We start from the raw sequence: 26,302 nt of genomic DNA on the forward strand, positions 1-26,302 counted from the left end.
AAACGAAGGATATAAGAATCATTTCTTGTCCCATTGGCAACTCTCCACTCATACTATTCAGTTCCCTTGTCCAGACTCCCCTCCACCATCAGACACGACACTCTCATCTCGCACACAATTCAACACTCCACCCCAGCAACCTAATGCTGCACCTCAACAGCCAAGAAATGCACATCAGAAGCATCATCCCCCTGATTATTATTCCCCACCTTGAAGTAGCTCTCCGGAGAATTCAAAGAGTACGTCGAAAGCCCCTGCTGCGCCCCTCCATTAACGCTCACACTCAATCTCCCGCCCTCGTAACGAATCTCGTAGGGGAACTGCTTCCCAACGCCTACATTCCCGACTTTCGTGAAGACCTCGTTCCCGCCGGATCGTGTCTGCTCCACTCCCATGTGCAAGTCCCCGGATTGGCTGTAGTACAGCTCAGCGACTGGTTTGCTCGAGATCGAGTCGTCAATGTGGATCTGTCCGATGACAGTGCCATACTTGCTATCATCCGGCGTCGGCACGGACAGCGTCACACGCAATCGATTCGTATCATCATCCGGAGACCAAGAATCATTCTCGCGGAGTTCGGTACGGCAGTGTTTGCTGTTAGGAGTGGTCACGCATCCGCAGGAGGAGGGAGAACCGCAGACTTTCATCACGAGGGCGCCGTCCTTGGTTTCGGTGAAGAAGGTGGAGAAGTCTTCATAGCCGTCGCAGCCGGTGAGTTGGGAGCTGGGGATTGTGGTGGGTTTGCCTGAGCTGCCCGTCGGGAGTTGGAGCTGCCATGGGCTCAGGTCGAAGTTGCCACCGGGGGCACATTTGGGGTTGAGGGCTGCCACTGAGAGTGCCCAAGAGGCTATAGCGGTTACGAATTGGATTTTCATTTCGACTTCGATGTGGTTGTAGGGATGTTGAGTCGATGGAGGAGGTTGCAAGAGCTCAGACGGAGGCGAGATGCTCGGAGTTGATGTACAGAGCTGATCGTCTAACGTACTTTAGCCTCGTCACCAGCCCGGATGAAGAAGCCAACAGAGTTAGTCGAAGCTCTATTAGAGTTTTTGACCCACCAATGTGCCCAAATTGGCAGGCATGCCAGATATTAGACTGCGTATTGGAAGAGGCAGGTGGTTGAGTTGCATCGGCAGCCCAGTCTGGTGTTCATTTGGTGCCCACCCTTCGCGACTTTCCCAATCAAAACGCAACATCCTCCACCTTCAACAACCCATCCGCCATACCAGCAGCAGCCCATCCCCCGACATGAAGATTTGGGTTCCACGCCAAAGCCGTGACTGCACTCTTCTCCTCATAAATCGTAGAAAACAGAGCACCATCCTTGACGTTCGCCGCTCCATAGTTGTTCAGGACCGCGACCTGCGGCTTGAAGCCATCGGTGATTCGACTGAGTCCGTCCTTGCCAATGATGCTTTGCACATCCACTTCGTTGGAGTTGCCGCTCGCGGGTTCGATCTCAGCCATCTCGGCAGCTTCCCGTTCGTCTTCAGTCGGTCGCCTCCATTCATGCGTGAACCACCGCTGTTGATAGAGGAGTGATTTGGCGCCATCGACGAGTCTCCGAACAGGATTATGGCCTGCAACTTCTCCGGCAGCGGACCCTGTCAAGACGTATGGGTGGCATAAGCTTACTGCCATCGACGTGACGTGACCTTTCAGCTTTGCAGTAGCAAGGCCGGTGAACCACTTTCGAAGAGGATAGCAACGGACTGTTTGATTGTCTTCGACACTCACGCCAGCATGAGCGAAGTCGTGCCACATGATCAAGGACTGACCGATACGAGTCCGATTGGTTTGAGTGGTGGCTGCGCGGGAATTTGGATGAGGTTGCCTCGAATCCATCAACGTCACGAAGCCGTTCATCGATGTCGTGGCGATCATGTGTGGGAATGACGGGTAGCAGGACGTGATGCTCATGATGTAGGATGTACTGATACCGGTGTAGGTAGTGGGTCTGGAGTTCGTTTTCCCTGATTGTAGTGCTTCGTTAAGATCCCAGATGGCCACAAATCCGTTGGCACAGGCAGCTGCTAACCTTGAAGAGCTGATCCATGTGAGCGCAGTGCAGACTGTGTCTGGAGGCCTGCATTCAAACGCGAAGTCTTCGACGAGAAGGTTGGACGTTCGTGCGTCTTTGCCCGGTGGTGGTACGTCCAATACTCGGATAGCGCCGTCTGAAGACACGCAAGCCAGCAAGCCAAGCCGTTCTGAATCTTTATGAGGGACCGGGCACCACTTGATAGCCTTGAGTTCCCCAATGGCCGTGCAAAGAACAATACTGAGTCGAGGTGGTACAGTATCGTCGACCAAGTCGTCTGAGGTTGCACTAATTTCCCAGATTTGTATGCTTGATCGATGTGGCCGCTGAGGCGTGAATGATGGCGCACTGCGAGCATCAGAAGGATTGTCTGCTCTATTGAAGGGTAACACAGTAGCTGCGAGATACTGCTTCGGTCCTCCTTGATTTGGAGCCCAGTCAAGGCTCTGTACTTTGGCGCCAAGGTTGAGAATGAAGCCTTTCTTGCTACTCGATGATGACTTGCTGGCCTCTCCATTGCTCTGCGTCTGCCGCTCTTTTGCAAAAGCTGCTGACAATGACACCCATTGTCGAACCTTCATGCTGTAAAACTTTCGGCGGCTGACTGGTCCCATCACGAACGTTCGCAGTTTGAAATCAGTCGGGAGGTAAGGCAACACCTCATTGAAAGTGAGAGCCTTCATCACTTGACGTCGCTCGAAGGCTTCGCGACCGCCACCTTCGCGGTACCACTTCCAATTGCTCTCTGCATTCTCGGTCTCGGTGCGATATGTCTTTCTGTAAGCAAAGCCGCCGCGGTCATCGTAATACGGCGTCCGACTGGGCAAACCTCGTTTGTTCGTCCACTTGTTTCGAGCCTTGATCACCGGTTGCTGGTCGTCCTTGGTAGGTCCAAACAACCACTTGTACCTCTCAGCCTTGTTGACGTGACTGTGGAGATCAGTCGGTATTCCTCGAACATACGTGCGTTCGCCCTCGGGTGGTAGGACTTTCTTCACTCGGTTTCGCTTCATGGTGGTAGTCCGGTTCGAGGGCCCAATGTCTTCGACGATTGACATGCTGTCGTCCAGATCGGCTTCTCCAGCGTCGCTTGCTCGATCGTCAGCTTCTTCGACAGGTCCGAGCTCGTCCAGTCCAGACATTGATTCATCGTCGGGTCCACTTTCAGCTGCAACGGACTTGAATTCGTCTTCTTCACTCTCATCCTCCTCTTCCTGCATTTCGTCCCCTTCTTCCTGTTCACCCTGCTGCGCTCCATCATCAGATTCCGAGCTGTGCTGTATCAAATCCCGGATGCCTTCAAAAGCATCAACGGTATACGTCTTCCGCGGCGTTGTGCGTGTCGACGATCTTAGCGAAGCCATTGGCACGTGACAAAGAAACAGATTGATAGAGCAGTACTTGACCTATTCGTCGGTAGTGCAGAAGCGTGTGGCATGAAAGCTGCTGTTCAAGCTCCAATGGAAAGTCGCGAAAGTGACACGCAAAGGTGGCCACACTTCAGGATCGTCCTACACCAGTGACACCGCAGACGCTGGTGAAGGATGGCGGCTGTGGCAGGTGTCTTGGCACAGGCTACATCATGCAGACGGTCTGCCTGCTCTCGTGGTGCGAGTTGGCGACGATGTTGTTGTCGAGGGTAGAAAAAGAAGTCGTCGTGTGATGTCGCCGTCGTGGCTGGGCAGACCCCCGCGGATCGCTAGCAACTTCTCCCTGAGCGCTCCAAGCTTCGCGACCACCGACCGCGCCGTCAAGTCGCCCGACGATGTGATTCCCTTCCCATTCTCGACCCAGACATGCGTGATGCTGCACCGCGACCTTCAGAGGCTCTGCCTCTTTCCCGTCATCTGGTTCGTTCTCTCCTTTGGCGGCATCGCGAGCGCGTCCATCGGCGACCGGCTGCCTGAGTTTAGGGAGTGTTTGAAAGTGAGTGAGCCTGATCGCACGGAGGAATTGCGACTTGGTTCTGATCTCGTAGGACTGCACGGACACAAGCTGTGGGGAGAAAGGGCTATCAATACGTATGCATGCGACAACACCTTCATCTCTAGCAGTAACAATGGCTAAGCAATACTGTAGCACTCCAACACCGTCTCCTCTTGTGGGACTGCCCCCAAGAATGCGATTATGTGTGCCAGCACATCATAACCGAACAGCGACTCGCACGCGAACCGCCCTACCTCGAACCAGTCGTCCAATTCCACGGCAAATGGCCCTTTTACCGCTTCCTCGGAATGCAGGAGCCCGCCAGTGTCCTCTTCTCCCTCTTCAACTTCTTGGCGCATGATCATGGAATCAAACAGATCAAAGAGAACATACCCGCGAGATATGCGCTGCGGAAATACTACTTGCTCTTTGGATACTTTGGCATGATGAGCTGGATATTTAGTATGATGTTCCACACCAGGGACTTCAACGTGACGGAGAAGCTGGATTACTTCGCTGCAGGCGCGAGCGTCATGTATGGGATGTTCTACACGCCCATCAGGATCTTTCGGCTCGATCGTCCGGACAGCTTCAACGGCAAGACAGGGACTGTCCTGAGGTTGTGGACGTTGATATGCGCAAGCGCGTACCTGATGCACATTGGGTACTTGACGTTTGTACGATTCGACTATACATACAATATGGCTGCGAATGTGGTAGTGGGACTGGTTCAAAACGTAATGTGGACATGGTTCTCCATCCAGCGGTTCAGGAAAGTTGGAAGGTTGTGGGCAGCGTGGCCGGGGTTGATTGTATTTTGGATCATCTTCGCGATGAGTTTGGAATTGTTTGATTTCCCGCCGTGGTGGGGGATGGTGGATGCACACGCGTTGTGGCATTTGGGAACGGTTGGGCCAACGATTTGGTGGTACAAGTGAGTCCATGACCCGGCCTTGACAGGCAGTGCAACTACTGACAACATGGGATAGCTTCCTGGTCAAGGACGCTCAGGCAGATCTCCAGAGTGCACGACTAAAGCAGTAGGAAGGCTTAGAGTCGGGGAAAGGAATGATGTAGTTGTCTCAAAGATGTATCTGTCTATACAGTAATGTCTGACTAACGACCGCTCTCTCATTCAACCTTCAATGTCAATCAATGCTGGGTAGACCCTGACGTTTGCAGCGTCTGAGCCACCGCACATACCCAAGCGATCGACACTTTGGCATTTCCATTCCTCTTGTTGATGAGCGCAATAATCATGAAACACGTCCGTGTATAACAGCAGCGCACAACATCGTCATTGCCGTCACTGTCCGTCGTCGTCGTCGCCGTCGCGTGCTGCCTGCACTTACCCCTGGAGCATCCCCCACTTCATTCACTTCCACCTCGAACCTCAAACACAATAATGCTCACTTCACCTCCTTCTTCACGACCCCTCTAGACACTCACAATGGCGCCGGACGTAAACAGCCTCCCCACTTCCCCTCGACCCGACAACATGTCGCAACCCAACTCGCAACCAACTTCCACGGCGGCTTCAAGACGCACCTCCGCCATGGGCCCTCCAGCACACCCTGCCTCCGCGACCGCGCCGCTACACACTCACCACGCATACCCTCGAAGCCCCATAATTTCGAGCAGTGACCAAGTGCCTATGCGTCACCCCAGGCCACTCACTGCAGCAGAGCTGTATGCTGAGTGTGAGAAAGAGCAGGAGGCAGTGGTATGGAGATAATGTACACAAGTGCTTGAGACTAGCACTAATGGATAATGTAGGTCAATCGCCTGACCCGCGAGCTCACTGCTCTGCGCGCTCAGTCGGCGTCTGTCGCCAGCAATGCTTCGGTCTCGTCGACTTCGACGGGCGTGTCCTTGCTGCCGGTTGATATCTCAGACCCAAACCCGACCCATCAGATGACCGGTGCGACACATCCCACCCCGTCCCGCAGACACAGATCCTCTTCGTCGGTCAGCACGAGGAGCATACCAACGCCGTCGACCAGCGCCTCACAAGCAGGCAGCAGCATCACCAACGCCTCCATCCAGGCACAAGCCGGGACCAGCACGACCAACGTCCCCGTCCATGGCATATCACAAGCATCAGCTGATCGTGCCGCTGCAGCGACTGGATCCTCTCTAAGCAGACAACCATCCGTTGGAGCGTCAGGAAACTCCACCCCCGCTCGCCAGTCAATGGAAGTACCCCGTCACGTCGGCACGCTCTATACACTCCCACACCGCCCCTCCGTCTCACGGGACCCCTCCGCAAACACAGTCTCCTCAACCCACGCTCAAGCCGGCACGCCAGCCCCCTTCCCACAACCTCTCCCATCTCCAGCTCAATCTCCCAATCAATCTGGCGGTGTCCAAATCGCCATGCAGCACTACGCCGACACAGCCGCCTACCGAACAGAAATGGAAATCGTCAAAGCAGAGAACGACGCCCTCCGCCAACGAGTGCGAGCCCTCGAGCGAGCTCTGCGTGCCCGTCGACGAGACTCGAGTCAATCCGATGCCCAGCGACCAGACGTCGGGAACAGCACTCGTCCCACGCGTGAAAGCTCCATGAATGAGCGTGTCCCATCCATGACTAGCCCACCTCCATCAGCCGGTCTGGGTGTTGCGGCGTGGGCAGGTGGTGTAGGAGGCGTGGCGGGACCACGGGAGCGGAGCGAGAGCCAGAGCACGACGGCGAGCAGTCGGAGAGGTCTGGGCACGACTGATGATGAGGTTCGAGTCGGCGAGAGCGCTAGTAGTGTTGGCGTTGGACGTGGTCTTTAGGAGGAAAGCCGCTCACTGGATGACTACAACCGTTTTCTTTTGTTACTGAGTTCTCTGGAATGGAATGGGAAACGAAAGATTGAGCATGGTGTTATGGTGCTACGAAGAGACTGGACTTGAACTTGAAATTGAATTGACTCGGGAAGACACATTCTCGCAACGCTTCATCGTGGAGGGAGGTGGTTCGGGCCCGGGCGGACGGAGGCACTTTTGTTTTTTGATTTGTTTTGGGCGCTTTGAGAGCAGCCAAACTAGAGATACCACAGTTTCTTCGAAAAATTTGAATGTTCTACTGAGACAAATTCACGATGTGACATTCGTCTCCGCGAAGAATAAGAAAGTTGATACGGAGGGGTTCAGGCAGTATTGTTGATTGATTCTAACATCTCAGCTGCATCCAACACCAACTTGTCGTTCCCGAATTGCCCGATGAGCTGCATGCCTACGCTCGTCACGTCCTTCTCATCCATGCCCTTTCTCTGCTCAGCAGAAAGAGGCACAGGCACGGAGATGGCAGGCAGACCCGCCAGACTCGCCGGGACAGTGAACACATCATTCATATAACTCTCCACAGGCGACTGTCCCTCCAGCTCCTCCACCGTCGGGGGAAGCGTCGGGGCCGTGGGCGTCAGGAGAACGTCCACTTTCTCCCCACTTCCACTCCCAGGATCAAGCAAAGGATTCCCCGCCGCGAAAACCCGATCGAAATCCCGCTGCACCAACCGCCTCACCCTCTGCGCCTGCAGGAAATAATTCTCCATCGCGTCCGAGCTTAGCGTGTACGCGCCCAGCAGAATCCGGCGCTGGACTTCGGGGCCGAAGGCCTCGGCGCGGGTTTGCGCGTACAAGGGGAGAGGCGGGTCCGCGTTGGGGGCTGCGTCGGTGGTGGGTGTGCGGTGGCCGTAGCGGATGCCGTCGTATTTGGCGAGGTTCGAGGAGGCTTCGGCTGGGGCGAGGATGTAGTAGGCTGAGAGGGCGAGGCGGGTTGTGGGGAGGGAGACGGGGTGGAGCGTGTGGCCTGATGCGTGCAGGGCGCGGAGAGTGGCGGTGTAGGTGGCTTTGACGGGTGGGGAGAGTTCGGCGATGTTGTATTCCAATGGAATGCCGATTCTCAGGGACTTCCTGTCGTGTTGTCTCGACGTTTTCGCGATCCTGCTCCTTAAGCTTGGTCCCATGCACGTCATGTCTCTCCAGTCCTCTTGATCCAAACACTGGAACACCTCCCTCGCTCTTTGTACCTCCTTCGCGAGAACACCGACAGTATCCAGCGAATTCGCATACTGCACGACCCCCCACCGACTGATCCTCCCATAACTCGGTTTGAAGCCCACAACCCCACAATAAGCCCCAGGCAATCTCACACTCCCGCCTGTATCTGTCCCAATAGCCGCCCAGCAAAGCTCATTCGCGACCCAGAGAGCGCTTCCACCGCTACTCCCGCCTGGGGAGAGAGGTTTGCCATTGCGACTGAAGGCCGAAGTCAAAGGACCGAGGAGAGGCGAGAATTGCGAGTGTGAGCCCATGCCGAACTCATCCATGTTGGCATTGGGGAGGAGGGAGGCGCCATGTTGCAGGAGGAGAGAGGAGACGGTAGCGTGGAAGGGAGAGTGGTAGTTCGCGAGGGTTTTCGAGGCTGCGGTGGTTGGGACGACGTTCGTCTTGGTGGCTATGTTGGCTTTCAGGGCGACGAATTTCCCTTGGAGTGGCTTGTCTGTGCGATGAGGTTAGTCAATGCAATTCTGTCAATGGAAGTTGTAGTGATATACCTCCATCGTGAACTTCTGCTTCCGTGGCTGTCGCCGCTGCTGTCGATCTTTGAATCACATTGTAGGAGAATTGTCTCTTGTAGAGACTGCTCGTCTTCTGCCAGAGACACCGCGGCCGTAGCATCACATTGTCAGTGAGTAGATGAGATGTAGAAGGAGTCGAGAGAGGTTCATTGATAGCTCACTAGAGGACGCTAAAAGCTCGCTTGTCGTTCGCGCTAGCGTCGGAGCTTTTCCGCGTCCCATCCGACATTTCTCCGACCTGACCTCACTTCCTTCTCTCACACTACATCAATAACTCTGGCACCATAGTTGCATCGATCCTTGAGGAGTCACTTTCCAAGTGCTTCTACTTGCTCTTAAGCAAGATCGAAGTTTACTCAATTCACCGGCTGGTAACGCCTAAATTAGATCATTTACGAGCGTACCCTTGAACGAGACTGGTCCCCATTACTCGTAAGCCATCAAGCTGGCCTAAGGTGCGAATAGAAGCATGGTCGCTTTCGCATTAATGGAAGAAAAGCCAGCTCTATGCGCTCCACTTTGCGCGAAACGACAAGACCACTGCTCTCAAGAAATCCCATGTTCCCTCTCGCTTGAGGACGCTAAAAGCTCGTCTGGGTGCGCATCACTCCCAAACGGCTTTGCCTCCTTCTCCGAGCTTTTAGCGTCCCCTGTTCAGATCTCATCATTGGACGTCCATAGGTGTCACACTTTTCCCGAGGCCTCGCGACCATTCGTTGACCCTGTTTCACTCGTCTCTTTCTCAGCTTTCCGAAGCCTCCAGCTATACCCATAACTCATGACAACCAACACGCAGGGTGCAAAGAGCACAAAAATCCCCGCAGTCATCGTACAGGTCCATCCAATGCCAATGGCATCAATGAGAGGCGTATACACGGCAACAAAGCCCGCACTCATCAACATCCGGACCAAATTGAGCGATGCGGAAGCTGAAGCGGTGTTGTCCGGATTCAGATCCACCATGAGTGTGGCCATGGGTATCATTGGGCTTGTTGTGATGTTTCCCATCAGGAAAAGGACGACCTAAGATTTCATTCTCAGCATATCACAGCCTCGTCACGTTGTGTTTTGGGATCTGCTTACAATTATAACAGCAAGAGGAGTATGGTATTCCATCACCCAGCCGTAGGTGATGAAGCAACAGCAAGACGCGAAAACGACGGGCAAACATAAGGGCAGACGGGCCATCTCAATGTTGAACTTGCTGATATCTTGCCGTCTGTTCTTCTCGACGCCGAGACCCTGTTTGCCAGCTTCGCGTTTGAATCGCCAGTCAATGAGATTTGCCATAGTCCAGCGGGACGTCATGGCGCCGACACCAAGAGGTATGTAACACAGGCCTGTCTGGATCTCATTAAAGTGGTAGCGGCGTGCGAGTTGCGAAGCCAATACTCTGGTGACGCTGGCAGACCCGGAGTACAGGATTCCGACGTACAGTGCCAGGAGAAAATTCTCGAGGTCTCTTAACAGGAACAAAGCCGTCAGAGGGTTCAGTCGGCGCTTCTTCTTGGAGACTGTCTCTATGTCACCGGGACCAGGGGACGGCCGAGTGAGCTGAATCAGGGATCGATTCCGTCTTTGTGGAGGGACAGATCCATTCCCGACTACAGACCGACAAGTTTCTGGGAACACAACAGCCACAACGACACACAAGATACCCGAGAATATCACCAGAAACCAGAAGATCGATTGCGGCCCGAGATAATAAGACAACAGTCCTCCGACAACAGGAGCGATCGAGGAACCGAACACCACCCCGATGGTCGTGTAGCCAGTGTATTTCCCGCGCTCGGATCGCGGAGCCAGATCGGCACATACTGCTGCCGCGAGCGCCAAAGAGCCACTGCTCCCGCACGACTGCAGACAGCGTAGGACCAGCAGTGCTGCATATTCATTCTGCAAGGCAAGACCCAAGTTCGCACCGAGCCACACGACGAAGCCCAGTAAATACGCCGGTCGTCTCCCATACGACTCGGAAAATGCGGCAGTGAACGACGGCGCGATGCCTTGGAATATCTGATATCTCGCGAGATCAGCGATTGTTTGCTCCTGAGGCATTCGTCTTTGACAGACATACCTGATACGAGCTGATCGTCAAGTTGATCAGCGTCACTGGGACACCGAGTTTTTGGCTTAGAGCTGGCACTGCTGGATAGTATATGCTTGTCGAGAAGGGCGATACTGCTGATGAGGAACATGCTGCGATCATGATGGCGGCTCTTGTACGTCCTTCGAATGAAGAGTACGGAGGTGTGTAGGGCGGTAACACGACTGAGGCACCATTGTCTTCATCTCCAATGGATGAATCGTTGTCATCGGATGCTGGATTCGCATTTGGTTCAGTATCGAGATCAGGTCCAGGAGACATCGCGCGTGAGTTGTCCATGGTCGCCGATCTCCTGGGATGGACTACCCTTCGACACCAGTGAAGACATCATGCAGTCTTAAACCCATCAAAAGTCCATACAAGGTGCGGGTGCCGAAGAATGGAATCTGGCACCAGGCTGCGTGCGATGCTCGGGGAATGTTCTCTTCCCGGAGCGACGTATGAGAGCACGAACCGAAGGCGTTTAGCTCACGGCGTACGCACATGGCATCAATGCATCGAAACGAGTATTCGCTACGACCAGAACTCACTCTACGATCATACATACCTTGAGCAATATCGGCCATCATACCGCTCTCTTCACCGACATCGCCTACCATGTGATAAGGGAATCCGTGAGTGCAAAACAACACCGCGTCCGTTCCCGCTCTTGAGGTCTGTGGTATGCCATGGACCGGTCAAGATGCGGATATCTCGCCCCGCGAACCGTTTCTCCTTCATGGAATGATCGACGGGTCGACTCAATGCTTGGGCAGGTTTGCGTCAAGTTAGAGGAAGTTCTTGGAGATGAGGTTCGAAGCTCGTTCGAGAAAACACCTTCGATCACAGTCCCTGAACCGCTATGCATTTGAATATCACTACCTCCCAGACGATACAGGCTGCCCTGCAGTTCACCACCCGTACGACGACCCAAACCCAGTGACCGCTCAACCGAACTGCTTCCTAGACCCCATAATCCCCTCAATCGCCGCCTTGCTCACAAACAACGGCTGCGCAACCGGAACCTCCCCCTCCTCCTTGCCATCCCAAGGCGTAACAGGGCCAAACACGGCCTTCCCATCAAGCACCCCAATCCCACCCAACCTCCGCTCCTGCTCCCGCTTCTCAGCAGTCTCCTTCTTCACCCTCGCCTCATCCGCCCTCTCCACCTCCCGCTCCCGGCACAAAACCTCCAAATCCCTCGCCCCCTTCATCCGTCCGATATGATAGCTGAACGGCGCGTGCTCGACAGCAGGCACGGGCCCATCGTACAGCGTCTCCAATTTCTCGAGGAAGAGTTTCTTCGCGACGGAGATGGCGTGGGTGGAGAGGAAGTTCATCTCCTCGTGGACGAGTTTCGAGTCCCCGCCCGCTACGAGCGTCATGTGGTTCGCGATGAAGGCGTTGCGGGCGTCGTGGTCGGAGGGCGTGAGGCGTCTGTTCACCATGGGCAGCTCGCATTGGATGTAGGTTGCGATGGAGGTGGCGGTGAGGAGGGCGATGACGCTGGTCATGGGGGCAGGGGCTTTGGAGGAGGAGGATTTCTTCTTCTGGACTTCGTCTGGAGTTTCCGGGTTGCGCTCTGCTGTTGGCGAGGGGGAGCAGTTATTAGGCTCGAGAGGTTGGGCTTGGGCTCCGTCGTTGTTGGTGTCCGACGCCATGGCTGGGAAATGGAAGTGCTGGCGCTGTCGTCTAGCTGGAGACAGATGGGTTGAAGAATCTGAGACGAGGCTGGGTGGGTTGGGGAGAAGAGGAGATTGGTGGAGAAGAAGACCAGAGAATATATCAAACGACCACCACCAAACGAAAGCTCTTCCGCTCCATGACCTCAACGAGCGGAAGACTCAGCAGATTTGCAAACGCCCAGGGCCGCCGCTTTGACGTGTCGATTCCTTGCAGCCTTGCTCAATGAGTGTATCGAGGGCGAAACATTCGTAACAAACGACGACCACCCATAATGTTCGGTCTCACTACCTAATGCCAACATCGAACGGTCTTCCTATGTTGCTATGCAACACATCTCCTCTGCCTGGGTTATCCATCACTGCAAAACCTCACCCCTGTGCGGCGATATGCAGGTTTCCACGCTCGCTACCGATCAGGCGGAAATGGACTTGTCGGACGTGAAGTGGCGATCAGACCAGACACACCAACGGCGAGCCTTATATAGAACCTAAGAGTGCAAAAAGGAGTTATTTGAGAAACGGACAGGAGCCCGCCCCTGCATGCTGTGTACAGTGTACTCTACACTTCCTAGGACAACAACCTATTCATAAAACGACTAGCAGCTCAATCTCCTATTGATAACACCCCCTCCAACACCCATCCAAGCATTACAGCCTCACAAACAATACACACATCCTATCAATAACGCCTCCTCATCCCCATCTCCACCATTAACCCCCATTACCCATCATCCCCCATCTCAGCTCACCTCCTCCCCCTCAAACTATTCCGATACCTCGCCGGCAACGGCTTCCTCGGACTCGTCGTCGTCGAACTACCCCTCCCCTCCCCTCCCGGCGAAGAAGAAGAAGAAGAAGAAGCGAAAGGATTCTCAATCTTCTCCGCCGGCTGCACACTATCCGACGAGAGCATCTCCTGGGACTTGTTGAAGTTGTGAAACATCTCGAGGCAGTCGTCGAGGGTATCGTCGTCTGCGGAAGCGGAGGAGTCTGCGAAGGGGGTTTTGAATTCGTAGGCGTGAAGTTCGCCTTCTTGGTCGGATTTGTTTGAGGGGCCGGGGGGCGTGTCGAAGGGGCCTTGTTGGATGTCTTGCCAGATGGCGCTGCTTGAGGGGGAGATTGGGTGGTGATCATTGGGAGTGGTCTTCGACTCGTTGCTGAACATGGGGTGGTTTTCGGAGGGTGTGGCGGTGGCTGTTGAGGAGGAATATGGTTCTGTGATGCCCAGTCCAGCGACTGCTGCTTGGAAGACGTAATGCTGGGATATGGCATGCTTGAGCTCGTGATCGATGCTGTCGGAGCTCATGCCCACTCTCGATTGTCTGGTGCTGGGTTTGAGCGGCGAGACTTGACGGGAGCTGGAGTAGGCTTCATCGAAGTTGGCCAGAGATAGGTCAGAACTGTTTCTGGTCTTGAAGTCGCTTGATGTATCGATCTTCAAAGTCGGACGGTGTGGTGCGGGCTGCAAGAACTCTGGTAGCTTCGCAGAGTCTTCATGCTCTGGAGTGTCTTCCATGTCACGCAAAGCATTGTAGCGCATGTTCCTGGCAGACCGCTTGATACCAAACTCAAGGCGGTCTCCCATGCTTGGAGTTCGGTTTGGGGATGCGTTTGTAGGAATATCATCTGATCCTGCAACCGACTCATTGCTGCTGCCGATCGACTCGTGTGGTGTGTCCTCTCCAGCGTCTTTGGAGAGCCGCGGCCAGTCCTTGAAATCATACTTCCAAAAGATGTCGCTCACATCTGCTTGGTGCGTCGTGCCTGGGCGACAGCGTGGTGGACTTGGTGTCTTCGAGTTGGAGATACGGTGGTAGAGCTGTGCAACTGATCGTCTCCTCTGCGGAGACGTCTCAAGACTGGCCCTTCCACTGCCGTCAGCGTCGACATACTCCGGTAATTCTGGTGCACTCAAATCGCCGAAGAGTTGTTGAGTCTTGAACTCTCCGTATTCACCAGAGTCGACGGTACTCGCCAGTGATTCGCGACTCTTGGCTCCGTCCCCGATCACAGCTTCATTGCTCGCTTTGAAGGTGGTTGCAGCAGCGTCCTTGGTGGCGAAGTTGACCTGATTGTTCTGTATTGTCACGCCATCAAATATCAGGGAGTCTCTGCGAACCTCTTCTTTACATTCGACACCGTCGTCCTTCACACATTCAGGCGTCTGCAGGTCACTTTCATCAAAAGTCTTTGGGTCAGTAGACCCAGCCGACTGCACAGTGATCTTAGGGCGAAGGGGCAGCTTGACGCTTCGAGTTGGCGACGGTGGTCCAGACGATGCAAGGTCCCCAATGGTATTGCTAGGAGCAAATGGATCTCCACTCTTCCACTCGCCGCTTGTGGGGTCACGATGGCCGGCGCTTGGTGTTTGCAGGTGAGCCAGCTGGCGTGTGATCTCTGGCATGTCCTCAGGAAAGGACTGGATCGTCGTGAGTGACATATGATCTCTGGACCTCCTGGGATCACCCATCAACAACTTGCTTGGCGATTTGGCTGTTGGCGAGCTTGCGCACTCCTCAGCCATAGCGTCAAGTGACACCATCTTCTTGAGGCTTCGGTTCTCCTTCTTGTAGGCCTTGTCCTTGTACTCGACACTGCGCTCGAAAAGTTCAATCTCGTCGTTTGCTCCGTCGAGTTGAAAGCCTGACTTTCTGGATGGAGTGGTCGGGCCTTCTGGTACGCTGAATCCGAAGTCGTCCGTCGGTAGCTGGAGAAGATCACTTGGGGTCAAAGACTGCTTCTTGCCCAATAAGTGTTGCTGATCGCTGGGCCCTTCCCCGGGCAAACGTGTGTAGTAAGTGGGCACTGGTCTTTCGCCGATCAAGTTTGCAGGATTGGTGATTCTCATGAGTTCACTTTCGTCGTCTTGCTGTGGCGATGTAGGCATGAGAGCTGCGGGTCCTAGGTCGACATGTAGAGTAGGTGGTGGGGGGATGTCAATAGGCGATGATGGCAAGGGAACAGCGGCGGCGTGCTTCGTTGGCGAGAATTGATCCTCCTTGATGCTTTTAGTGGGCGAAGCATTCCCGGACATACTCTTTCTGCCAAAAGTCCGAATGCTCCCCACAAGGCTCTTTCCCAGGCTGTTCTTCCTGGCATGGGTCTCGAGCGCGTCTTGCTCCTCTTCGTCCTCGGGCGCCGGGGAGATGACTATGCTGTCGGGTCCAATTGGTGTACTCGTACGTATCTCATTGCCAGTGATGTTTGCCAGAGCTGGTCTCTTGTGACGATGATTGGAGCTGGATATATGCTGACGTAGCGAGGATATCGCGTTTCTTGGGGTGAACGTTCGCTGGCGTTCTGGGCGAGGCCTTAGCGGTGTGGTCGAAGAATCGTCATGTTGGCCAACTTCGGACTCTTCAGTCTGGATCGATATCGTTCGGTCTTCAGTCCTGGATACAGATCAGCCATACTGCCCGAGTGATGATGTGGTTCACCGACATACTCATCTACTTTCGATGATCCATCTCCCTTCAAAGCCTTGGAGAGGATATCGCGAGCGCTGCCAAACCACGACTTCTTCCTATTTAAAGTGAGGCCGCTCTCTAGATTTCCTTGCAGTGCATCGCGTGCGGGTGAAGGCGACACTGCACTCCCTCGTTCAAGCTGTGAGGGGGTTGTGGTGTCTCGACGTCGAGACATTGTATGAGTTGTGGTCAGGATGATCTGCGGGATTGGTGCAATGTGTTACTCGTTCAAGGTAGTTTGGTACCTTAGGACGACGGAAAGGAAGCAATCGTGCGGACACATGGGTAAACGGCATGGTAGACATGGCAATGGCAACGTGGAGAGACACCTGCCGTGACAGAAAGCGGAAGTGGGGAGAGGGTGAAGTGATGGAGGGAGTCGCGACCAGCTGATGTCCTGAAGCTTCCCCCTCATACTACACCTTGTCGCTGTCTTGTGATGGTCTTGGATATGCCATTCAGCCTTACTGCTCAACTGGGTGGCGTACTCGTGAGTGAATCGGAGCCTTGCGCGAGTGACAATCGTTTGGAAAATTGGAGCGAGCGCAGGCGGTGACACAGGCAAGAGCTTGACTGTTTCAGGCGCATTCCACGCCTGGTGAACCACAGAAGTCGTCACTTCTTATCAATTGTGAATTGTTTGATGAAGTTCCAGGGGAGCGGCAGCCAACCACACTTTCTGACACGTGATCTTCACAGAAAGCTTGCACGGGCTAGACTCTCCGCTGTGCGACTTGCTCGAGACGCGACACACGAACCCGCCGCATACCACCACGCCGCCGGCATTTGCTGCTACTCCCTCATTCATACTTCACTTCGCTGCCCGCGCGTCGTACCGCCCTCACACCCTTCCAATCCCCGAAAATGGCGGCCACCAAAGACCAGCCGCCGCGCTCGCTGGACGACATGCTCCGGGAGAGTGAGTAGCCTGGCGCAAGGAGGTGACACGCGCTCCATACTGACGGTGGCCAGGCCGCGAGAAGCGCAAAGCCCAGGACCTGGCCCAGGAGATCTTCGGCCGGCGCTCCAAGACGCCCGCGACCAGAGGCGCAAAACCTGCCCAACCAGCCAGTCTGGCCAGCCGAGTCGGCGTCACCAAGGTATACCATGCTTCACGGCTGGACTCGAGCATACCAAGACTGACGAGTCTCTAGCGAACCTCTTCCCTCTCACGCTCCAACACTGCACCCACGCGAAACGCCCGCAACCCGCCCAGTTTCAATCGCCCATCCAACGACAACCACCGCGCCAGCAAACCCTCCGCATTCACGCAAATCTCGTCCGACCCCGTAAGCGATGCTAGAAGCAATGGCTATGGAGGATACGACGCACCGGCGGCGAATGGAGGTGGACCTGGTGTGAGCATTAGAGGCGCAGCTGCTGGCCCGCATGTGGTCATAGCCTCCAACTTTGCTCCAGGCACAACTGCAGCAGACATTGAGAGCGTCATGTTGGACGTGGGTGGACAGATGACAGAATGCCGTCTGGTGGCAACAACCCCGACCGTCATGGCGGAGATGACCTTTGTGGAGAAGTCGGGGGCAGAGACGGTGATCAACACTTTCAACAACAAGAAGGTATGTGGATAAACTCCTAGATTTTTAAAGGGAGGTGGGCTGATGATGGTCAAGGCGGATGGTCGCACGCTTCACGTTTACTGGAAGGCCACAGGCACCGGACCACGAGGCCAGCAACAACCACCACCACAAGCCGATGTTATCGACGACAGCATGGAAGTCGACCAGAACGCAGAGTCACGCGAGGCAGAGAACCGCCTGCGCGAGGAGCGTCGTGGCAGATCTGACCGTGACCCAAGAGAAAGCTTCCCAACCGGACCAAAGAACGACCGCCCGTACGAGGACGACTACTATCGAGGTCCACGACGCGCAGAGCCAGCATACCAGGATGGACGGTACGGTTTCGAGGGTAATCGGTATGGCCGCGGCAGATACCGAGATGAGGGGCGCATGTACTCTGATCGAATGGGACGTGGTGGTGGTGGACAGAGCTGGCGGCCATAGTAGGTCGAGTCTGAGAGACCAACCTGATCATTCGAAAGAGTGCGTGTAGTATGTGTAATGAGTACGATTGAGAAGCCAGGCCGTCAGCGCTCTGGCTTGCATTCAAAAAGGGGCATGGAATCAAAAGCAAAATGGGACCGGTTTTTAGCTCGATTCTACTCCTTCTCCAGATTCCCGAGTCCATTATAAAATCGATCGATGGGACCACGTAGGCAATGAATGTTGTGACATCGACAGAAAGCCATGAAGCATCAGAATAGATCCACCGCCAGATTGACTTCGAGATCACAAGTGCTGGTTCGCCGCCATCAAACTCCACGAACCACCAACAACCACAGAGCCAGCGAACAACCCCTCCGAAAACAACCCCGTTCAAACAGCTCCAGCACACCTAGCAACGAACAAACATAAACAGCTCCAGTACATGTACACCGCCACCGCAAAACCGCATCATGCCACACCCAGCAGCCAGCCAAATAGAAAAGCTCGCAGGACTGCCAGCTCCGACTGCCAAAAGCCACATTCCCGCCCGGAGCGCAGTCCAGACGAATCACCGCCTTGGACTTCAGCCAGCCTTTGGGCGTATGAACTCCTTGCGTTTGCACCCCATTGGGGGGGTTTATGCGGAGGTAGGTTTGTTGGCTCAGGTAGCCAGCCATCGGTTGAGGCGAGATCTCTTTTCGATTTCGATTGATGAGAGCTTGGGCCATGGGGGTTTGGGATAGGGTTGTGTTTTGGGGGTATGGGGAGGTTGTGAGGTGTGGCTATGTATGATCAGTGTATGGATGGCGTCTGGCGTCGATGGAGCTTTGTCGACTGCTGGGCCTACGGTGTTGATGCTGAGGTCGTGCGTTTGGGTTCCATGTCGTCGTTGGAGCTAGGATGCCGGAGAAGAATAGTCTGTTCGTCGGTGAGTGAGTGCTGGAGCAATACACTTTCTTGATACAAGCTTTGTTTTGCTCGTGATGGCTTCGTCGTCGTTGTGCTGGGCACTTTGGTGTTTGTTGTAGGCCATATACGCCCCCCTTCTGCTGCGTGTAAGATATCATCGCCTTTCAGGTCCACTTCTTCCTCAAATAAGCATTCGTCTCATTCATCACTAACTCTCCCTATCCCGTTCCTACTAGCACCGTGCCATGGACACCGCACTCAAGACCCTCCAATCCCTTCGATCCTCCACCTGGTGGAAAAGGACTGCGCGGATCAGAAAGCTCTGCTTTGTGTTCTGCTGGTGCTGATTGGGAGTTGTATGACACTTGCTCTGGAGCCTCTGCTAACAGAGATTCCCGGGGGGAGCCACGCGACCGGACACAGAGATTGCGAAGTCTGGCGCAATTACTGCAGGATCGTACGGACAGGCGTATGCTCTGTTCAATATGGCGTGGGCAGGAGGTAACACTGTTGGTCCTTTGTGGGCGGGTTTTATTATTGAGTACGCCGGCTGGAAGACGATGACCTGGACGTTGGGACTGTTGAGTGGTGTGACTGCGATTCCTGTCGTACTCTTGTGTGGAGGGTGGGTTTTTGAGAAGCAAAGATGAGGTCTTTCAGATGAGTTTGGAGCGTTCAAGCGAGCATTGCATTTGTCAATGAAAAGCATGTCTGGGCATATTGTTCAGTAGAAGACACATAAGGAATGTAAGAACTGTTCTTGTAGTTGCGAGCAGTCTAGGAAATCTTGTATCATTTCGTGCGTACTTCCTGTGCCTTACCGTCTCAGTCAAGGGCTCTACGCCAATGCAGTGGGATGCTTTGTACATGATTGCCGCCAGTAGATGAGTTACGAGCGGACAAAGCCCTCGCATGAGTCGACGTCTAGTTCCTGACGATCGATTGACGGGTGTTGAACGATGCCATTGAGCTAGACTGGGGCTGGAAAGGCTCTTCACCGCCACGAATCGCTGCTGCAAGCAACGGGGGCAGAGCTGTCTCTGGGACTGTTGACGAGTATCGCAGATAGAAAGCCTGCACTGGGGATAAGATGAAGGGACTTTGGAGACAGACGAACGATCTGTCACATGATAGTCGATGAAGTGAATGTTGTGGTTGGGGCGAAGCACAGCAAGCAGTGACGAGTGAGGTCGGCCCCCACATCTGTGCCCCTCCGCCGCCGCTGCTGTCATGTGTGAAAAGAGGGTCCGGTCGTCCTGTCACTCAAACTATTCAGGAACACTCCAACAAAAACCCAAAACTCTCTCTCACAACCACCTCTCCACCTCTGTCCTGCACTACTCCATCCCGTCGCACAACTACACACCTACGACACACCCTCCGCGCACACTTCAGCAGTCATGTCTTGGCAAGGTCAGTGAACTCAACCAGCGAGCATCCATGTCTCATCTCGTCCATGGTATTGACGGAGGCGCGTGCTAACGGCGTGACGAACAGCATACGTTGACACGAGGTACATCACCATCGCTCACCTCCACGCTGATCCCTTATCACGATACTGATTCCACACCGCATAGCCTCGTCGGCACCGGCAATGTCGACAAGGCCGCCATCTTCAACAACGAAGGCACCAGCGTCTGGGCGACGTCGGCCGGCTTCACCGTCAAGCCCGAGGAGATGAAGGAGGTGGTGGCCGCATACAACGACAAGTCAGACGTCAAGCAGGTCCAGAGCAGCGGTCTGCATATCGCCGGCGAGAAGTTTGTCGTGCTCAAGGCTGATGATCGGAGTGTCTATGGCAAGAAGGTGCGTTCTGAATGACGAGAAGGAGGAGTTGTTCATCGGGGATGTGATAAGCGGTTTGAAGGATGTGGTTGCTGATTTGATACCCAGGGCCGGGAAGGCGTTGTCATCGTCAAGACCACACAAGCCATCCTCGTCGCACACTACCCCGAGTCCGTCCAGCCCGGCGCCGCCGCCAACACCGTCGAGCAACTCGCCGACTACCTTATCAAGGTCGGCTACTAGATCACAACATCCTCTTACGAAGCATGAAACGGCGGACTAGGTGTTGGAGGAGAGGAAGATGATGATCCTGGAGCCGCGCGCACGACCTGGAGTTGGAGACAGGAAGGACGAATTCGCCGTGTGCATATGTGAATCACGAAAAAAGAAGAAAGAAAGAAAAAGTCACAGATACATCATATCCCTGGACTGAGGCGTTTTTCTATTTTGAAAGACTCACGTTTTTCTCTTTTTTGTTACTTCTTCGGCTTTCTTCCGGCTCTAGTCACGCGACAGGGGGAGGGCGCCGCTTTGCATATGCAGCATGGTAGCATAGTAGCGATGGAAATGAGACCACAGTTCACCTTCGTCATTAGCTGTGAGAGCGCAAAGCGCAAAGCTTTCCTGAAGGATCCGTCTCGGCTGATCCTGAAATGACTTCCCTCCAGACTTTTCGTGGCTATTGCTACAGTCGCTTGAATCATGTGTCCACCTCTCCTCATCGTACAGTGGTATTGCCCGTCCCTTTGCGTAATTGGCCCAATACCAATAGCCTTCACGCTATGTAGTTCAATCGCTCCCTTTCCAAGCATCAAACCCACTTCACCGTCTTCCTCGTCCTCCCCTATCTCTGCTGTAGCTTCGACTCCGGCTGCTATAGCTTGAGTAGCTTCTCCGCCGCCGACCTCCTCCGCCACCCCCTCCTCCACCTCTAGGTGGACTGCGATCTCGTTTGGGCGTTGGGCTCCGGCTACGACTAGAGTACCGCGGGCTTCTCGACCTCCGGCCTGGACTCGCTCGTCTCGGTGGCGGGCTCCTCGAATAGCTCCGCGGTCGATAGTAGTCCCTATCATCATAGCGATCCCGGTATCCACCTCCACCTCCTCGTCCACCGAACCTGGGACCAGGACTACCGCGTCTTCCACCTCTTCCCCCACCATAACTCGGCGACCCCCTCCCCGGCGGTGGCGGCCGTCCATACCGATCCCCAGGCGGAGGCGGACCCCTCGCAGGCGGTCCACCATCCCTATGCCGATGCGGCTCACCAAACCGATTTGGCGGAGGCCTCATAGGCGGCGGACTCCGACTGAACCTCCGTCTCGGCAACACAATGCTCACACTAATCAACGCGCCGTCCAACTGCGCCTCGTGCATGTGACTGATCGCACTCTCCGCATACGTCGGCTGCGAATACAGCACATACGCAATCCCACGATTCGTCATGAAGTGCTTGTTCATCGGCATCTCCAAATCTTGAATCTCGCCGTAGGTGCTGAAGATCTCGCGCAGGTGGGAGGCGTTGACGTTCTTGGTGAGTTTTTCGATGACGATTTTGGCGCTGCGGGGGGCGTTGGGGGAGCGGGAGCGCGAGGCGCTGTGGGAGCGACTTCTGCTGTAGCTGCGGTCGCGAGAGCGGGATGGGGTGCGTGAGGGGGTGCGGGTTCTGCTGCGGTCGCGTTGGGCGCCGTTCATGGAGGGGGTTTGGCTGCGTCGCGCATCTTCGGAGGCTGCTGTTGCTGGGCGGGTCGGTGTGCGTGAGCGGCCACGTGAGACACTGCGGCGGTCACCTGGGGACGACATTGTGGGTGGAAGTCGTAGTTATTGCTGGTGTGGAATGATCATGGTGCGTGTCGAGAGGTTGGATGGCTTCGAAGTCGAGCTGTCCAAACTTCACTTGAAGCTGTTGCTAGCGCGAACTTTGAAGCGCGCTACACGTGACCATCAAGACGACATCATTGTAGATTGGACATTAGATTGAACAAGATGTGATTGATGTGGGGAGGTCTTTTTGATTATCAAGGCAGCTGAAGCCCCAACTTGTGCTCGAATCGTTCGTTCTGCATTTCCACGACACCGCGCCTTCCAAGAGACCAATCTGACTACTGCTTAAGGGACGCATTCTGCGATGGCTAGTGCAATCCGTCGAAAGGGCTATAGCTATCCGCTGAGCAATCTAACGTCCTCGGTGTTGAGGTGAGCACTGGCTTTCCGGGCACAGATTCGAAAGCTAGATGGCCTGCCAGAGCTAAAGCGCCTTGAAAGGTACGCCTAGGTGTGGAGGACGGAGAGCATGTCGAAGACTCTATGTCCACCGCCTTGACGTATTCTAGGACACGTTAGCTTGGCATTAGGGCACTCGTTCCACGTAGTGCAAAGTTCTTGGAGTCGAGCAATAACCATTTAGTCTTCTTGAAATTCAAGGCTCGCCGGTACCGCCCGAATCCCATGGTGGTTTGATTTCCATTTTGTCATATTCGCAAAATCGACATCCGCTCCGTTGCAAGAGGTCAGCCTTGGATTATTGTATTATTCGATACGGGATCGGCTTTTCGTGGTCATAGAGTCACGGTGTACCGATGCCGCGTTGAGGCTATGCAGTGACCAGATTCTTCGCTCCGTCGAGAGCAATAGCACTAGAGCCTTTTCACAGTCACAGCTTGTGACTCGATGAAAGAATGATATTGTCTATCACATGTCGAAGAAGAGGAGGGCCACAACGCTCTTGTGGCACGTACTGGCCATATGGTTGGTCGAGTCCATCTGAGTTCAGAACATGTAGCATGACGCTTGTGATGACTGTGAAGCTGACGGGAAGGTTGAGTCGCAGTTCGGTAGGAGACTTGTGAAGACATGTCGTCGAGCTTGAGACGAGAAGGGCGACGTTTTCAGGCATTCAGGCATCAACACGGGCCGAGCTTGGCAAACCTTAAATCCCAGCCCACTTCGCCCACTTTGAGGGCAAATCCATCGACAGCGACATCCAAAAAGTCACGTTCTGACTCACGCACCCAACCGCCCTCGCTCGGCTATATCACAGGCACGCGCCGTTCGAGTCTCTGCGTGCCATAACACACCGCCAACATGTCTCGATTCTTTCACGGCGATAGCTCCAGCGAGAGCAGCTCCGACGAGGAGGAATTGTACTCTGAGGAGGAGCAAGAGAACGCAGAGGACAGCGAAGATGAAAGCAGCGAGGAAGAAGAGGAGGGATACGATGATGACTCCAGCAGCGACGAAGAGGGAGGCCGCACGGGTGCCAGCAGATTCTTGCGAGAGGCATCCGACGAGTCAGAAGAAAGCGACGAGGAGAAAGTCACAGTCGTCAAATCCGCCAAGGACAAGCGATTCGACGAACTCGAGGGTACTACCCGACTGATCGAGAATGCCGAGAAAATCAGCGACTGGAACGCTATCAACGAACAGTACGACAAGATGAACCGGCAACTCCCTACCCTCATTCGCGACCTTGACGGCAAGCCACCGAAGATGTACATCAAGACCATCGCAGATCTCGAGACCCAGGTCGCCGAGGCTTTCGAGAAGCAAAAGGTCACGCCCGGAAAGAAGATGAACCCGATTGCACAGAAGGGCCTGAACGCTCTGCGACAGAAGATCAGGAAGAACAACCGCGATTATGCCACAGAAATCGAGACGTTCCGGAAAGACCCAGATGACTACATGAAGGAGGAGGTTGTAGAGGAGGTTGCACCTGCACCGAAGAAGGCCAAGAAGTCTCTTCTCGCCGCCCAAGAGTCCCTCGATGCCGGAGACGATGGGTTCACTATGGTTGGTGCAGGTGGCAAGGCTATGGTCTACACCCCAGAGAGTATTCTCAAACACCTTCGTACCATTGTCGAGTCGAGAGGTAGGAAGAATACCGACCGCTTGGAGCAGATCAAAATCATGGAGAAGCTTTCGGACGTTGCGGTCAGCGACTACCAGCGCATTCGAGTACTCCTCACTTTGATCGCCACCCGTTTCGACCTTACTTCCGGCACTGGATCGCAGATGACACAAGAGCAGTGGAAGCTGGCATCGCAGGAAATTGCGCGCCTCCTGTCCATTCTGGAAGAGAACCGCGGAATTGTTGTCATCGAGAACGCCGAGGACTGGGAAGACGATGAGAAGCAGCCTACTATCACTCCCGGCGAGGTTTTCAAGATTCCTGGCAACCTCATCTCCTTCGCTGAGCGCCTTGACGACGAGCTGACCAGAGTCCTCCAACACATCGATCCACACACTGCTGAGTATGTCGAGCGCCTGACGGATGAAGGCATTCTGTACACCAACATCGTCCGCGCCATGATCTACGCCGAGCGCCTCAAATCGGAGCCCAAGCTGGACGCATCCCAAGACAACATCAACCGCATCGTCATGCGTCGACTCGAGCACGTCTACTTCAAGCCGTCCCAAGTTGTCGGCATTCTCGAGGAGAACACCTGGAAAGACATTCACGAAAAGTATGACTCCAAGATCACGCCGCGAACACAAGCCAAGGACATCACCACCCTCGTCCGAACACTCGCCTCATACCTCTTCCAACATGCTGAGGGCATCATCAAGGGTCGTGCCTTGCTTTGCGAGATCTATTTCCTGGCCCTGCACGACCAATACTACAAGTCTAGGGACATGATGCTCATGTCACATCTCCAAGAGACGATCGGAAGCTTCGACGTCAACACCCAAATCCTCTACAACCGAACCCTCACCCAAGTCGGCCTGTGCGCCTTCCGTGCTGGTCTCGTCTACGAGTGCCAGACTGCTCTGCAAGATATTTGCGGTAGCCAGAGGCAAAAGGAACTGCTTGCACAAGGCCTGCAAATGCAACGCTACTCTCAAATCACCCCAGAGCAAGAGCGTCTCGAGAGACAGAGACAACTGCCATTCCACATGCACATCAATCTCGAGCTGCTGGAGTGCGTCTACCTGACCTGCTCCATGTTGCTTGAAATTCCAACGCTCGCCCAGTCTGGCAGCTCGCCCGATCTTAAGAAGCGTGTCATCTCCAAGTCTTACCGCCGCATGCTCGAGTACCACGAGCGCCAGATCTTCACCGGCCCTCCTGAGAACACCCGCGACCACGTCATGCAGGCTTCGAAAGCCCTCGCAGCAGGCGAGTGGAAAAAGGCCGCCGACTTCATCACCACCATCAAGATCTGGGACCTTCTGCCAAAGGCTGCCGAGATCAAGAAGATGCTCGAAGTGCAGATCCAAGAAGAGGGTCTGCGAACCTACCTCTTTACCTACGCCCCCTTCTACGACACCCTCAGCATCGACAACCTGGCCGGCATGTTCGACTTGGAGCCTCGCAAGGTCGCTGCGATAGTCTCGAAGATGATCCACCACGAGGACCTCGCCGCGGCTCTCGACCAGGTCAACAGCGCCATCATCTTCCGCAAGGGTGTCGAGCTCAGCAGACTGCAGAGTCTCTCCCTTACCCTCAGCGACAAGGCACAAGGTCTCATCGAGGCCAACGAGAGAGTACTGGAGCAGCGAACGCAAGGCACCGCAAACGCCTTCGAGCGTCAAGGTGCACAGCGCGGCGGTCGTGGTGGCAGAGGTGGTGGTGGTCGCGGCGGTCGGGGTATGCCACGGAGAGGTGGTGGCACTGGGTTCACGGGCGGTGCGCTTGGTAATGCAATCAGGGCGCAGTAGAAGGCATGCATGGATACTAACTGGCGTTGGCACTGTGGGTTTGGAAGCTATCGCATGAGAGGTCATGTGTCATGGCATGAGAAGAAAGCAATAACGCTGCACGTCTTTGAGCGCAGTGTACGTAGATTACCTACTACTATGGTCTGAAGAAAGTTGAACTACACTCCGTCCCTT

The 26,302-nt window shown here is 54.7% G+C and overlaps 12 protein-coding genes across 12 annotated transcripts; 5 read left to right on the forward strand and 7 right to left on the reverse strand.

Moving 5' to 3' along the window:
• Positions 1–140: 140 nt before the first annotated feature.
• Positions 141–875, reverse strand: M409DRAFT_21825 (polysaccharide lyase family 7 protein; the record flags this gene model as incomplete). The annotated part of the gene is made up of 1 exon (XM_033806047.1): positions 141–875. The coding sequence occupies one exon, from the start codon at positions 873–875 to the stop codon at positions 141–143; it is 735 nt and encodes a 244-aa protein (XP_033668559.1).
• A 307-nt stretch (positions 876–1,182) lies between these two features.
• Positions 1,183–3,405, reverse strand: M409DRAFT_65806 (uncharacterized protein; the record flags this gene model as incomplete). Its single annotated transcript, XM_033816674.1, has 1 exon — positions 1,183–3,405. The coding sequence occupies one exon, from the start codon at positions 3,403–3,405 to the stop codon at positions 1,183–1,185; it is 2,223 nt and encodes a 740-aa protein (XP_033668560.1).
• Positions 3,406–3,844: 439 nt separating this feature from the next.
• On the forward strand, positions 3,845–5,011 carry M409DRAFT_65807 (uncharacterized protein; the record flags this gene model as incomplete). The annotated part of the gene is made up of 4 exons (XM_033816675.1): positions 3,845–3,967; positions 4,020–4,062; positions 4,121–4,901; positions 4,957–5,011. The coding sequence occupies 4 exons, from the start codon at positions 3,845–3,847 to the stop codon at positions 5,009–5,011; spliced, it is 1,002 nt and encodes a 333-aa protein (XP_033668561.1).
• A 406-nt stretch (positions 5,012–5,417) lies between these two features.
• Positions 5,418–6,748, forward strand: M409DRAFT_53659 (uncharacterized protein; the record flags this gene model as incomplete). Its single annotated transcript, XM_033812433.1, has 2 exons — positions 5,418–5,690; positions 5,744–6,748. 2 exons carry the CDS (start codon positions 5,418–5,420, stop codon positions 6,746–6,748), a joined length of 1,278 nt encoding a protein of 425 aa, XP_033668562.1.
• Positions 6,749–7,104: 356 nt separating this feature from the next.
• M409DRAFT_65809 (uncharacterized protein) lies at positions 7,105–8,638 on the reverse strand (the record flags this gene model as incomplete). The annotated part of the gene is made up of 2 exons (XM_033816676.1): positions 7,105–8,459; positions 8,515–8,638. The coding sequence occupies 2 exons, from the start codon at positions 8,636–8,638 to the stop codon at positions 7,105–7,107; spliced, it is 1,479 nt and encodes a 492-aa protein (XP_033668563.1).
• A 584-nt stretch (positions 8,639–9,222) lies between these two features.
• On the reverse strand, positions 9,223–10,906 carry M409DRAFT_36484 (uncharacterized protein; the record flags this gene model as incomplete). The annotated part of the gene is made up of 3 exons (XM_033810564.1): positions 9,223–9,561; positions 9,622–10,554; positions 10,616–10,906. The coding sequence occupies 3 exons, from the start codon at positions 10,904–10,906 to the stop codon at positions 9,223–9,225; spliced, it is 1,563 nt and encodes a 520-aa protein (XP_033668564.1).
• Positions 10,907–11,571: 665 nt separating this feature from the next.
• M409DRAFT_21830 (uncharacterized protein) lies at positions 11,572–12,285 on the reverse strand (the record flags this gene model as incomplete). The annotated part of the gene is made up of 1 exon (XM_033806048.1): positions 11,572–12,285. The coding sequence occupies one exon, from the start codon at positions 12,283–12,285 to the stop codon at positions 11,572–11,574; it is 714 nt and encodes a 237-aa protein (XP_033668565.1).
• Positions 12,286–13,054: 769 nt separating this feature from the next.
• M409DRAFT_21831 (uncharacterized protein) lies at positions 13,055–15,951 on the reverse strand (the record flags this gene model as incomplete). Its single annotated transcript, XM_033806049.1, has 2 exons — positions 13,055–15,701; positions 15,755–15,951. 2 exons carry the CDS (start codon positions 15,949–15,951, stop codon positions 13,055–13,057), a joined length of 2,844 nt encoding a protein of 947 aa, XP_033668566.1.
• Positions 15,952–16,640: 689 nt separating this feature from the next.
• On the forward strand, positions 16,641–17,797 carry M409DRAFT_53664 (uncharacterized protein; the record flags this gene model as incomplete). The annotated part of the gene is made up of 4 exons (XM_033812434.1): positions 16,641–16,695; positions 16,749–16,876; positions 16,931–17,353; positions 17,408–17,797. 4 exons carry the CDS (start codon positions 16,641–16,643, stop codon positions 17,795–17,797), a joined length of 996 nt encoding a protein of 331 aa, XP_033668567.1.
• Positions 17,798–20,088: 2,291 nt separating this feature from the next.
• Positions 20,089–20,716, forward strand: M409DRAFT_65812 (uncharacterized protein; the record flags this gene model as incomplete). The annotated part of the gene is made up of 3 exons (XM_033816677.1): positions 20,089–20,105; positions 20,266–20,494; positions 20,582–20,716. 3 exons carry the CDS (start codon positions 20,089–20,091, stop codon positions 20,714–20,716), a joined length of 381 nt encoding a protein of 126 aa, XP_033668568.1.
• Positions 20,717–21,802: 1,086 nt separating this feature from the next.
• Positions 21,803–22,024, reverse strand: M409DRAFT_32536 (uncharacterized protein; the record flags this gene model as incomplete). Its single annotated transcript, XM_033810257.1, has 1 exon — positions 21,803–22,024. A coding segment is annotated over one exon (222 nt), but the record flags the coding sequence as incomplete, so codon positions are not given.
• Positions 22,025–23,554: 1,530 nt separating this feature from the next.
• On the forward strand, positions 23,555–26,128 carry M409DRAFT_53667 (uncharacterized protein; the record flags this gene model as incomplete). The annotated part of the gene is made up of 1 exon (XM_033812435.1): positions 23,555–26,128. The coding sequence occupies one exon, from the start codon at positions 23,555–23,557 to the stop codon at positions 26,126–26,128; it is 2,574 nt and encodes an 857-aa protein (XP_033668570.1).
• Positions 26,129–26,302: the final 174 nt, after the last annotated feature.

The sequence above is a fragment of the Zasmidium cellare genome, assembly GCF_010093935.1.
Source record: "Zasmidium cellare ATCC 36951 unplaced genomic scaffold M409scaffold_14, whole genome shotgun sequence".
In the NCBI taxonomy this organism is placed as follows: domain Eukaryota; kingdom Fungi; phylum Ascomycota; class Dothideomycetes; order Mycosphaerellales; family Mycosphaerellaceae; genus Zasmidium; species Zasmidium cellare.